The sequence below is a fragment of the Populus trichocarpa genome, chromosome 15, assembly GCF_000002775.5.
Source record: "Populus trichocarpa isolate Nisqually-1 chromosome 15, P.trichocarpa_v4.1, whole genome shotgun sequence".
In the NCBI taxonomy this organism is placed as follows: Eukaryota; Viridiplantae; Streptophyta; class Magnoliopsida; order Malpighiales; family Salicaceae; genus Populus; species Populus trichocarpa.
This window is the reverse complement of record NC_037299.2, coordinates 8,427,506-8,441,581: the sequence shown is the minus strand read 5'-3', so window position 1 is coordinate 8,441,581 and position 14,076 is coordinate 8,427,506. Positions and strand designations below refer to the sequence as shown.

Here is a 14,076-nt window from a genome sequence, read left to right as displayed (position 1 = left end):
GAGGTGTCTGAGTGTCTATTCAAGCAAGCTTGTGATGCGAGCCATGCTAGCTTTTAGGGAGTCCAACTCCTCTTGGAAGTGGGCATCACAATGAGCATGTTGTTTTTTATCCTTCATACATCTTTGTCGCAATCAGGTGTTGTAAACTTTGCAGATTGGAACTTTTTAGGGACCTATATTTCTACCTGTGTATGCACGCGTGCCATTTAAACATGAATGAATGTATGAATGCAAGTGTATGTACACGTACATTAAATATGAATTAACTTGTTTAAAGGGCTAATTCATTACTTCTTTGTTCAATACAGGCAAAACTTCATAGTCTGATTAATCTAAAAAGATCTTTTCCAAGTCCTCATCTCAGTTAAATCTCAGTTAAATCTCATACACTTTGGAAATTATAAAATAGGTGGGTTTAAACCCCTTTCATTGAAAAAGACAAAATGGTTTTTATATACGGTAATTTCCTAGCCTTTGTCTTTGGGCAATTCCCTCCCAGCTAGTTACATCATCTCACATTCTTGCCTATATTAAGAAAAAGTCATGGTCTTAACTCATAAAATCTTGCGAAGTTTAGAATTATTGATAAAGTCTTCCTTGATGTAAAATGAATTAATAAGGAGTCAATATCCTAAGGGCAGGTTCTAAGCCGCTACATGAGGGGTAGGCTCACTACCTGGTCTTAAAATGGTCTATGATTTGCTTAATGACCACCTTTCCTGAAGGCAGTATAGGAGTTTATAAGGAATGATTGGGGCATAATATGACCATTACCAAGTAAACACTTAACTCATAGTTGGATGTTTCACGAATTTGAACTCCGACTAAAAATCATAAGGAAGACTGTTACTCCTCACCTAACCTAGAATTAGGTTTATTCAAAAATTAAAGTGTATGAAGGAATTAATCCATATACAATGTACTTATGCATGAGCAATATGCAAAAAAAAAAAAAAACTAAATTACACAGACCAACAAAAATAAACAAGCAAACAAGCAAAGCTCAATCCAACCAGACAAGTCCCTAGTGGAGTCGCCAGCCTGTCATGGCATGAACGACATCGAGTGGCGGAGCTACTTCCTGAAATGAAAGGGTTTAAATTTAATCATAAAGCTATAATTAGAGGGAGCCACCACCTAATATCAAGGTCACTAGGATACCCATGGTCTGCAACAGTCTGGGTAAGGAGACTAGTTGTGTAAGGGAAAGACGCATCACCTCCAATGCACCATACCTAAAGTAAGCTACATTGTTGATTAATTATTAATCTAAGTCATGTTTCTATTTGTTGGTCTCATCTAAGGTTCATGACAAATCTCACATCGTGAGGAAGTTTCTACTTTATAAGGTTAAATTCTAATCATTCCAAGGCCCTAATTTTAACATCGCATTTATTTTCTATTTTATATCTTTAATACCTGATAATATACTTTACAGTGTAATTTTATACCCTAAAAAATAAAAGTCTACACCTAAATCCTAATACTCCGAATATTAATTAAATAATTTAATTGTTGTGGGATTTTTGGTGTTTTGACCAAATCCTAATAGATAATCATAAACTGGCTATAATATCCATTTTGTATTTTTAAAACATGATAAAAATACAATTTTATCTTTATAGAAGATATGCATGAAAAACCTTTAAGATTTGGTCGTATGCTATTAAAACATTTCATTAATAATTTTTTATCTTTTTATCTTTTCCCTTTTTTTACCATTTATTTAACATAAAATAAAAAAACAAAAAGAGAAGGCAACACACAAACACATTCTTTTTTAATATATTTTGTTTTACTCATACATCCTATAATTACTTTTTTACAAACCACTAAAATTCAAAACAATTAACACACATATTAAACATTTAGAATTTATAAAATGGACCTACCGAAGGTCGGAATAAATCAGAGAAGTTGTTGGAAACTCAAGAACAATACTGGATGTGGAGGGCTCACAAGTTTGTAGAGAGTGAGGTTATCGGTTTGTGGAAGAAGGCTGTTGGTGATGATGATGAAAAAAAAAGGGAATCTCAAGGGCTGATTAGCATGGTGGCTAGTCATGAGGGAGGAGCTGAATGTGGACCGCTCATGATGGCTTTTTATTTTCAATTTGTGTATGGTTGGCGGTGAGTTTTGGAAGAGACGACTACTGGGAAGTGTGTTGTTGCTGTGTGGAGGTAACGCTACTATAAAAAGGGTTGGGACTGTGGTGGTTTGTGTATGGTGAGGTGTTCTCATTTTAATCCCTCATTTTTTTCCTTGCACTTTTGGTCCCCTTATCCATATTTTTTTTCTTATTTGTTTGTATTTCAATTTTTTTTTAAAAGACAATAACAACATTGACTCAATGAGAAGAATTAATCAATGATTTTGAAATGTGCGTGTTAATAGCTGAACGCGTTGAAAGCAAAATTCTGGATTTTGAATTATTTTGAAAAGACATTGAAAATGCTGAAAATAACACAAATACATCAAGAACATATTTTTTTAATTTTTTAATTTAAAAAAATATTTAGAGTTATAGGTGGTCAAAATTAGGTTATGATATCTTATTTTAGTAAAAATCTCAATGGTGCATCATTGAATTATCCAACTTATAACCAAGAGATTTACGCTTTGGTAAGAACTTTGGAAAGTTGGTAATATTACTTGTGGCCTAAGGAGTTCATGATCTATACCGATCATGAATCATTAAAAAATCTTAAGGGCAAAGGAAGTTAAACCATCGAGATCTTAAATGGATAAAGTTCATTCAAACATTCCTATACGTGATTAGCTACTAGCAAGGTAAGGAAAATATAGTGATTGATGTATTATTGAAAAGGTATGTACTTCTTTCAACTCTAAACACTAAATTATTAGGATTTGAGTTTGTGAAATATTTATTTATTGAGGATTTTGATTTCGATCAAGTATATGTTTTATGTGAACATTTGGCATTTGATAAGTTTTATAGGATTGATGGATATATATTTAAAGAAAAGAGATTGTGTGTGCTTAATTATTTTTTGTATGAATTGCTAGTGTGTGAAGCTTATTTAGACAGATTAATGAGACATTTTGGGGTTGCTAAGACTTTAGATATTTTGCATTAATACTTTTATTGACCTAAGATGAAATGAGATGTGCAAAGATTTGTGATAGATTCACAACATGTAGATAAGATAAGTCTAAAGTTTTATCTCAAGATTTTATATACTCCTTTGCTAGTGCTTAGGGAACCATGAGTTGATATATCTATGGATTTTATGTTAGGTTTGCCTAGGTCAAAAAGGGGTAGAAATTCTATTTTTATAGTTGTGGATAAGTTTTCTAAGATAGAATATTTCATATATTGTCATAAAATTGATGATGCAACTAACTAGGGGTGACCAAAAAAACCGATAAACCGAAAAAACCGGGAAAAAAATAACCGGAAAAACCAAACCGAAAAAAAAAACCGAATTAACCGATTAAAAAATCACAAAAAGTTCTGGTTCGGTTCGGTTTCGGTTTCTAAAGTCTGAAACCAATTGAACCGAACCGAATCGAACCGGTTCAACCAGACCAACACTAAAAAAAAAAAAGTGTAAATAGGAAATGTTTTAACCCTAAACCTAAAGTAGCATTCCTAAACACAAAACCAGCCACCGCTTTCTGCATCTCTCCCTTCCATTCTCTCCTTCTCTGGATCTTCAGCAAGCCCTCCCTTTGCCTTTGGTCTCTGCATCTCTCAATTCTCTCCTTTTCTGGATCTTCAGCAAGCCCTCCCTTTGTCTTTGCTCTTTGCATTTCTCCTTCTCTAGATCTTAACTAGCAACCCCCCCACAGGCACACACACAAACACCTACTTGATAAACCTCACAGATAGACTTCTCCTCGACTTTTTCTTCTTCTTCATCGAACTCGAACACACTAAATTTTCAACTCAAACGAGCTATGGTTGTGCCATGGCTGATGTACAGATTCTTCAGTTGCTATTGAAGCTTTCATGCGATAGCAAAAAAAAACAAGACAATCCTTTACATGCAAAAGGTTGTGCCATGACTGATGTACAGATTCTTGATAAGGATTGGGTTGCTAAAAGCAAACCCCTGTTTTGGCTTGATAAGGATTGGGTTGTTAAAAGCAAACCCTTGTTTTGGCTTGTACAGATCTTGATAAGAATTCAAACCCCTGTTTTGACTTGTACAGATTCTTGATACTTAATAAGGATTCAAACCCCTGTTTTGACTTGTACAGATTCTTGATACTTAATAAGGATTCAAACCCCTGTTTTGGCTTGTACAGATTCTTGATAAGGATTGGGTTGCTAAAAGTGAACCGAACTGACCGGTTTGGAAAGGAAAAAAACCGAACCGAACCGAACCGAAATTAATCGGTTTGAACCGGTTTTTGGTTCGGTTCGATTCAAAAACTAAAAAAAAAATTGGTTTGGTTGTTTATTTTGGTCCAAAACCGGACCGAACCGAAAATGTTCAGCCCTACAACTAACATAGCAAATGTTTTTTAGAGAGATGATTTGGCTCCATGAGATATCTAGGAGCATTGTGTTTGACCATGATATTAAATTTCTTAGCTGCTTCTGAAAAGTTTTCTGAGGGAAATTAAGAATTAAATTGTTATTTTCTACTACTTATCATCCACAAATAGAAAGTCAAACTGAAGTAGTTAATATAAATTTAACTATATTATTAAGAACTATCATTCAAAAGAATTTAAAAAATTAAAAAGATTATCTGCTATCATTCGAATTTGCTTATAATAAGAATATGTTTTCTACTATTAATGTTATCTTTTCTTACGCATAACATGTCCCTTACCATAAATTTTTGAAAACCAATTAGAATTTTTAGTAATTATAATATTAATAATATTAGGTGGCGATTTCTTTTTTCAAGTTTAACCATTTTCAAAAAGAATACACTAAAATATGTTTTTTCTTTTCCTTAATCACCATGATGTCAGGTCGTGACAAATAATTATTTCATATGCAAAGGGCGTTTTAAATTGTGGAAAAGAAATTGAATTACTTTAGGAAAAAATTCAAAAACTATAGTTTTTTTAACAAAAAAATAAACTTAATAGTCAATAAAGAATATGGTACAACCTCTTGAATTTTTATATGGTAAGAAAAGGAGTTGAACTGGTTGAGAGAATTAGAGAAGGTCTAGGCTCCACACTGCCATCTGGGTATCACCTGCAAGAACACTTTTCCCAGAAATTGAGGCTCAAGTCAGAATGTTTACTATCTAGTCATCGTCTCTTCTCCTTTAATCGAGTAGAAAAATTAAGAAGCTGCAGAATCATGAAAAAATAAAAAGAAAGAAAGAAACTATGGCACTACAAGACAGGTTACCGATATCGCAGGCAGGAAGTATCAATAATGTAGAAATAGTTGGTCCCAGTGGGTCTCCTTAAAGGTATCTGTAAAATGTCTGCTTCCCCAAAGTAAGTTACTTAACGTGTTTGCAGTTCGTACAATTTAGACCTTTTTATTATTATTATTATTGTTGAAAAAAAAACATTAAAAAGTGCGGTTATATTACTTTAGTTAAACCCACTTTTTTTTTCTTATATTTTTGTAATTTAACCTAAAAACAATCCATTTTTTTAATTTAATTATTTAATATTAAATTATATTTCTGAATTATATTTTTTATTTTTTTGTCTGTTATATAATAGTCTCCAGATATTTTTTTAACTCAAATTCAAACTTCCATATTATATCTATCGGAAATGAAGCCTTATAAAAAAATTTATTATTTGCTTTTTATAAATTTATTTTGATCTCATTATTCAGGTTATAGATTTAATATGTTAACCCGAGTTGATTCAGGTTGTTTTTTAAGCTGTTTTTTTAATTATTTATTTATTTCATCCTTTAATATTGAGTTCGTTAGAAATTAAGTTTTATGATTTTTTTCGATTTGCTTTCTATAAAATTATTTCAATCTCATGACCCGATCTGCAGATTTGACATGTTAACCTGAGTTTATTCAACTAGTTTTTCTTATCAATTTTTAATTTTTTTTAATTTTGTCTTTTAACATTGGATTGAGTAGGGATTAATTTTCATAATTCATTTGGATTTGGTTTCTACAAGGTTATCACCATCTCATGACTCGGGTTATAGATTCAAAAAGTTAATATATCACAGTCTTAATATTTTTTTTTTAAATATCATTCAATATGTCCTTGTATTAATTTTTTTAAAAAAATATCATCTAATATGCAATATATTTTAAATTTATGATTAAAATTTATTTTATCAGAAAACATATTATTTGGATAGTTTTTTTTCATTAAAAAGAATTGATCCCAATAATAACGCAGTGCCTACATGATCTAGTTAGCAACTGAAGGTCGAAGGGTCTAGAGCTAATCCTTCATCTTCCTAAATTTACATTTTGATAGGGTGTAGCTTCTTCCCCAGTAACTATAGCAACTATTAAAGCCATACCAATTGCTTCTAATTTCTTAAGGAATGATGAAATTAAAATACATATGACAAAAAAAAGTGGGTAAACTAACTTAGAATTTCATAAGAAATGTTCAATTTGGTCCCTTTACTTTTCAATTAATAAATGATCATTTCCTTTAGTTGTTAGCAATGCAAATTTAATACCAAACTTTATTTCCTTGTTTTTAGTTCTTTTTTTTTTTTGGTGAGAGGAGAGGGAGAGAGTCACTAAATCTCGATGTAAAGAGAGAAAGTCATTATATACACTGATTTTTACTATAAAAAATGGCCAGTCTTGATATCAATGAGTTTCACTTGATAAGGAGAGTTTCACCTAGGTATTATTTTTCCTTCTCCTTCTCAATTGCGTTAAGATTTTTGGGTTGAAATTGATTTAAGGTTTTTGAGTTGTTTTTTAAGTTGATTGAGATCATAAATAGTTTTATCAAGGTGTTTATGGAGTTTATTAAAAAAATCTTTAAACCCATTTGGGTTGTAAGTTTGATAAGTTAATCTAAAAAGTTCAGTTTAATCTAATATTTTATCGTCAAAATGTTTGTTTTATGAAAAATATGTTAGATTGATATATTCTTTTAAGCATTTTTTTTTTAATTTTTCTTTGTGATGTATTTTTTTAGGATTAATTTGTTCAAATCAAATTTTTACATGGTTGTCACAACCTAATAATTCAGGTTGCAAGTGTAATTTTTTTAAGTCATTTTGTAGATTTTTTTGTTCCTTTATTTTCTTTGAATTTCATCCTTTAGTTTTTTTAAATAACTTTTTTTATCCTATAATTAAGAAAAAAATATATTAAAAATAAAAGAAATTAAACCCATTGAATTCCATGACTCGAATCATGAATTTGATATTTTAGGTCTCAAAGATCGAATCGATTAAATATGTTGTTGTGTAATTTTTTTTTAAAAAAAGATGCAATACTAAAAAAATTTTAAGCATTCAGTTTATTTTGAATTAGTCTTGAAGATATGTTTGTTTTGATTTCTATAAGATTAATTGGTTTTGATTTGTTTTTTATTGGGTTTTTTATTATCTTGATTTTTTAAAAATCCAAACCACATTATTATTGATCGTATAGTTTGCCGAGTTTAATGACACCAAAAAAATTTAAACAATCTTGATATTTTTTTTTTATTTTTCAAAAGAAAAATAGTATATCTCATAGCGAAGTGTTGGTAAATGGACTAGACTACCCTAAAGAAAAAAGAAAAGTAGAAATTCATTAGATTAAGGAAGGGATTTTTTTAAGAAAAATAGTATTTCAGGTTTTTGAGTCGTTTTTTAGATGTATTAAGATCATAAATAGTTTTATCAAGGTGTTTATGTAGTTTTCCATATTTTGATTCAAAAATAGATTGAAAATGAGGTTTTCTAGCAAAACAAAATCGAAGCACTGATTTTCCAGCCACTCCTTAGTTGTTGGATTCTACAAAGAGAAAATGACGAGTCATGTCCCTTTTTTTAGAAAAAACAAATGGATATGGGTAAATGATATGTTGTTCTCCCATTGAAAAAAATTAAAGAATATATAAATCAGGTAAAAGAACACAAGTTAGGCTGATAGGCCCACAGTTCTGAGCTTTTCTTTTTAAGGCCCACATGCCAGGGCTTCTTTTTGGATTTTTTATTTATTTTATATTTTGGTAAAGAATAAATTTATTAAAAAAATCATTAAACTCTTTTCGATCGCAGGTTTGACAGATTAATCTACAAAGTTCGGCTCGATCTAATATTTTTTCATTAGAATATTTTTTTATAAAAAAAAATTTAGATTGATATATTTTTTAAGCATTTTTTTTATTTTTCCTCGTGATGTATTTCTTTTTTTATGTGATTAATTTGTTCAAATCTAATCTTTACATGGTTTTCACAGTCTAATAATTCGAGTTGCAGGTATAATATGTTGACATGAGTTGACCTAAGTCACTTCAATATGTCACTACGTCAATATTTTTTTCAAACAAAGAGTCATTTTTGTAGATTTTTTTTTATTTCATTACTTTATTTTCTTTGAATTTCATCATTTAGTTCTTTTTAAATAACTTTTTTTTTATCCTATAATTAAGAAAAAATATATTGAAGAGAAAAGTTATTAAACTCATTGAATTCCATGACCTGAATCATGAGTTTGACATTTTAGATTGCAAAGATCAAATTGATCAAATATGGTGTTATGTAATTGTTTTTTTTTTTAAATGCAATACTGAAATTTTTTTTTAAGCATTTGGTTTATTTTGAATTAGTTTTCAAGATATATTTTATTTTGGTTTCTATAAAATTAATTAGTTTTGATTTATTTTTTATAGGATTTTTTATCAACCTAATTTTTTTTTAAATGCAAACCATATTATTGTTTATCGAATAATTTTCCGAGTTTAATGATGTTACTAGAAAACAAATTCAAACAATCTTTATATTTTTTTTTATGTTTCAAAAGAAAAACAGTATAACTTGCAGCAGCGAAGGTCGGTAAATGGAATAAACTACCTTAAAGAAACAAGAAAATTAGAAATTTATTAGATTAAGGAAGAGAAGTTTCTTCTTTTGAACATATCGTGTTACAGTGTAAGAAATGGCATCTAGTAACTAACTTTTATAATATTTAATTTATATTCTTGATTTGGTAACCATATAGTAACTAACTTAATTACTAAACAAAGTAAAAAGGAGTTTGAGAATCATTTGTCATTTGAGTCAATGTCTGTTTTCTCTCTCCAAAATGAGCAACTACTACTGGCTCTGATTCATGGAGTCTCGGGGAACACAACTATGAAAAATCATTTTCAGTGAATTGGGTCTGCCTAAAGGTAACCAACCACCTCATTTCACCATTCCACTTCTCCACTCCAAACTATTAAAGCACACACATGTTTTCAACTAAAATTGCTTTCTTCAGCTGCCTTGCTATCTGAACTTTTCATTTCCTCTGTGTTAAAGATTTTCGCCAGTCTTAAAATTTTAGTCTAGTTCTGCACAGTAATTCTTCTTTTTCAAACCCCTCGTCTTTGGTTCAGTGTCATTTTTCTGTTGTTCAAATCTCTGGAATTTGAGGCGTCTTTGATGGGTTTTCTTATGTGATCCATTTGATGTCTCAGGAACTGATTTGTTCCGTAAATCGGAGGCTGGAAAGAGTTGGGCTTTTTTTAGTTAGTGTGCGCAGAGCTCAGCAAGATTCTTGAACAATCAGTCACACGTGGTTTGTTTTTTGTTTGAAGCCCCTTGTGGTTTAGGAGATACAATTTAACTTGGTTTTTGCCTTTTTTAGTGATTAAGTGTTAAGGGGGTGATTTTCTTGCTTAATTTTGAAAGTGGATTTTAATAAACTGTGGTTTTGTCATCTGTAATGGAGTCTGGGAGCTATGTTCTTGGAGGGAAGGGTCATGTATCCAATGAGCCAACATCATCTTCTGATACGTTTTCAAGAAGCAAAAATGTTTTGATGAGTTGCGATTTGAAAAATCAATGTAATTTTGAATATAACTTCTTAGCCTCAGGTTCACAAGCTATTGAGAATGGAGCTCGAGGGGAACTAGGTTATCAGCAATTGATAGAGAAACATGCACCTGACACCTCAATCAGGAATGCCTTAATAAGTGAGGTGTCTGGTAGAAAAAACATCAATCCCTTTGTGGTAACCCCAAATTCATTCTCCTTAGAAGATGAGTCCACTTCCAGGCTTTCAAGCACTGCGATGGACTCTGATTGCAGGGTTTCTGCATTCATTGATTTGAATCTTGGGAGGTTTGGTGATCCTAGAGATGTACAGAATTGCAGAAGAATTCCCAAAAGCACATCTATCGTGTCCCCATCTAAGTCATCTGCACCTCCAAGAAGGCATCGAGCAGGAATGAATTCCCATACTGCCTATTGCCAAGTTTATGATTGTAACAAGGATCTCAGCTCCTCAAAAGAGTATCACAAGAGACATAAAGTATGTGAAGTTCACTCCAGGACTGCCAAAGTCATTGTCAATGGAATAGAACAGAGGTTCTGTCAGCAATGCAGCAGGTTTGTCATGTTTACATTATGCTTTTTTTTTTCACTGGTAGAAGGGTTGAAGCTGTACTTGTTTTCTTGTGTCCCTCTCTCCTCGAATGTTCTTCTTCTGCATTTTCTCTCTCTTTAAATTCTTGCATTTCCTCTTCCATAAAGGTCTATGCGTTTTCCCAATTCAAACATCTCAATAAGTTCAGATTTATCTTTTAGCTTTTGCCTGTTAGGGATCTTTGTTTCAGATATCATCATTGAAGTATAAACGTAAATTCTTAATTCCTGTTAAATATTTTCACAATGGCTCTATACTAGTCCATTATTCCCACTATAATATGCACTAGTTTTTGACTTGCCTAGGTTTCATTTGCTCGCTGAATTTGATGATGGTAAGCGCAGCTGTCGCAAACGCCTTGCAGGCCACAATGAGCGAAGGAGAAAGCCTCAAGTTGGTCTTCAATCTGGACGAACTGGAAGGCTACTTCACCCTTACAGTGGTAAAACATGCATAATATCTATTACTATCTTTACTGTATTTTCTCTGCTTAAGTTTATAGCAGCAGCTTACTGCTTTAGCTTTCAGTTTAGAGAATGCTATATTTGGTCGTGGTCTGGATGTCTCGTTAAGGTCATCTTCACCTTAACTTCTTATCAAGCTGTAGAAAATTTTTGATATGTTAGCCCTTGAATTTTACTTCCTAGATGTTCAGTTACCTCTATAAAGTTAATATCTAAGGTAACTCTTAATAAATCAATGGTATTCTTCATCTAGGTTGGTTGCACCAGTATCTCTGTACAATTTCCGTATTTTTTAACCTTTTCCTATCTCATGCAGTCGTTCAGAAGTTGATACATGCACTACTTGATAATTTCTTAGGTAGTTAGACTTTGTTCAAGGAAGTGAGGGTGAAATTATATTTCTTTCTCAGCTTGAATCATGGTAGTCGGCTGTGGTATTGGAGGAACTCCCTGTCATATCTATCCTTTCCAAGAATTCTTGGTTTTGTTATTCTCGTTTTAATGTATACAAAAGAATTTTTAACATGTTGATCTTAACTGAACTTGCTGTTTTTTTTTTCTCCTACATTTTCTTTATCAAAATTGACTCGCTTTTTTGTGTGTCAAATTTTTTTTCTGATGTCTTGTTTGCTAGTAGATAAATAATGCAGCTTTCTCTGATTTCATCCTAGTTTATGCTGGAATATTTTGGTCTGTTTTTGGGAACCTGTGTACAAATGCATGCCTTCAGAAGCATGTTCACGGAATTAACATCAATATTTTGTTTCACTTCCTGGAAGAACTTAAACTGCCAGGCTATGCTTCACTCTGCAGACGTAACATATGAGCAAACCTTTTGGATACCCAATTTGAATTAAAATGAAATCAGGAACCATTTCTTCTGAAAACTTGCTTCTGATTGCTAAAATTAAGTACAGAATTTTTACCATGTTGGAAATTGTTATTGTCACCTTCAGATGCTGCATTTCTTCAGATATCATCCAGATAAGCTACAGCAGGGACTGTTCTTCCTTGAAATGTCACTCTAAGGTCATGCTCATCAGTCATGAAAGGCTCATTTGCTTTTCATAGCCATGCTGACTCAATACTTGATTGTTTTGTGTACAGACTTGTTTCAAGTATCCCATTGGAACCACGCAAGTAGCAACCCCATAATTGCTGGGAAGATAAAGAGGAACTGAGCCTTTTGGACTGCATGGTTTTGATCTTTAGAGCATCTAATTTAGGATTACATACGGAACATCCTTCCCAGACCTTAGTTAGGTTGTGCTAGCACTTGGTAATTCTGTGGTAGTAATAGCCTTACGTGACCTGCAGATCAAGTAATACGCCTATATTTTGCACATTATTAGTGTAATATAGCATTTTTAAGTAACATTCTCGATGGTTCTAACCAAAATCAAGAAAAGAAAAATATGACTATTGGATAACTTCAGCTAGACACATCTATTGTAAGGCTTTGGATCGTTTCTGTTTCCCAGGGACATGATGAAACAATGGATGCAGTATGCTTGCCTCTTTGTAGAGAAAAGATAGCTTATTGTTTCTGTGCCAAATTTTCTTCTAGAATCAGGACTTCCTAGTGCTCTATGCAACAATTTCTTGTTTTATATCCTTTGCTGATTTGTTAGACATATTATTTTGGAAACCTGAAATCTTTTCCCCAACATGGTGCAGGCTTTTCCAGCAGTAGGTTTCACGAAACTGTGTTACCAACAACATCTTTTATCTGCCAAGACATACTCCAGAGTGGCCTATCGCATCCTGATAAATATGGAGCAAATGATTGGTGCAAGCGTGTAAAAATTGAAGATGGGACTGGTTTTAGTCCACCATCAGCAATTCCCATTACAAATGCATATCTGCACTCAAAGCCCCTCTTCCCTTCTAATAATTCTGAGAAAATGTTTCCAACTTTTCATGAAGATGGAGCTAGCACTGCATCAGGAAGCATTTTCAATGAGAGCACTCATAGATATCCAGATGTTATGGGATGCAGAACTTCTAGTTCACATTCGTTTCTCCAGGATACGTCTTTGGGAAATGATGAATTCGCTGCTTTTGATGCAGCATCAACCATTCAAGAGTTATCGGGGATCACAGCTTCTGGCTGTGCTCGCTCTCTTCTGTCATCTCAATCACAAAATTCTTCAAGCCATTCATCAGGAATTCCTATGGCCCAGCAGCTGCTAGTTTCATGCAGAAATACATGTTACAGCATGGATCAAATCATAGGAGTTAGCTCACAGGTTTCTTCAAGTACTGGGGTACCAAATAAGTTCCCTTCATGGGTGACGAGTTCCGTCAAGGGGAGTCATTTGGGTCCAATGCCGATACCTGAAAATAGTCATGTCGTCAACTTTGATATAACAGATGGGGTATACCATGGATTTAATGCCAAAGATCACTTTGGCAGTGAAGATGACACGACTATTGACTTGCTTCAACTGTCGTCACAGCTTCAGCGAGTGGAACATCAAAAGCAATCAATGCAAGAGAAACAGGAAATGATCCTTTCAGCTGCCCCGGCATCACTCAAAAAGGCCAGTAAATTTCTTTGATGAATGGAATAAAGACGGTCAATCACCATCATGCCTCTTGAAATATTGTACGCTCTTGTCACCAGAATGACAGTGCAACACTGAAACTGACAATTATAATAGCTCAAGAGGCAATAAATTTCCCTACAATTGACTTGTTTTCTTTTGATTTGGAACTATTGGACACGATTATCTTCTCTTGCAAACTCTCCTCCTCTTGAATGAGAATCTTCTCTTCTATTCTCAACGCTTTGTTTATTGACATTAGTTGCATTCATTTGCTTACTCTAATGGTGTTTGACATGAGCAGAAGGAAAGGATCCTTAGTCATCTTTTTTATTTTTTGATTCTTACCCGGGTATCCTCACATATTTTTAAAAGATAAGACCAGTCCCGTTCGAGGTTCGTGGTTGCCCCTCCTAATAAGTGTGCTTTCTGAAGATCAAACTTGTGTTCTCTTTCTTGTAGGGATATAACAGCACCTTAACCGCTAAACCAACACTTCATTGGTATGCTTAGCCATCTTTGCTTTGAAGCTATATACTATCATTTTACACGGCA

The 14,076-nt window shown here is 32.7% G+C and overlaps 1 protein-coding gene across 1 annotated transcript; it reads left to right on the top strand.

Moving 5' to 3' along the window:
* Positions 1 to 9,124: 9,124 nt before the first annotated feature.
* On the top strand, positions 9,125 to 13,762 carry LOC18105770 (squamosa promoter-binding-like protein 18). Its single transcript, XM_006374370.3, has 4 exons — positions 9,125 to 9,273; positions 9,562 to 10,474; positions 10,817 to 10,953; positions 12,653 to 13,762. Exons 2-4 carry the CDS (start codon positions 9,810 to 9,812, stop codon positions 13,534 to 13,536), a joined length of 1,686 nt encoding a protein of 561 aa, XP_006374432.1. The 5' UTR covers positions 9,125 to 9,273; positions 9,562 to 9,809; the 3' UTR covers positions 13,537 to 13,762.
* Positions 13,763 to 14,076: the final 314 nt, after the last annotated feature.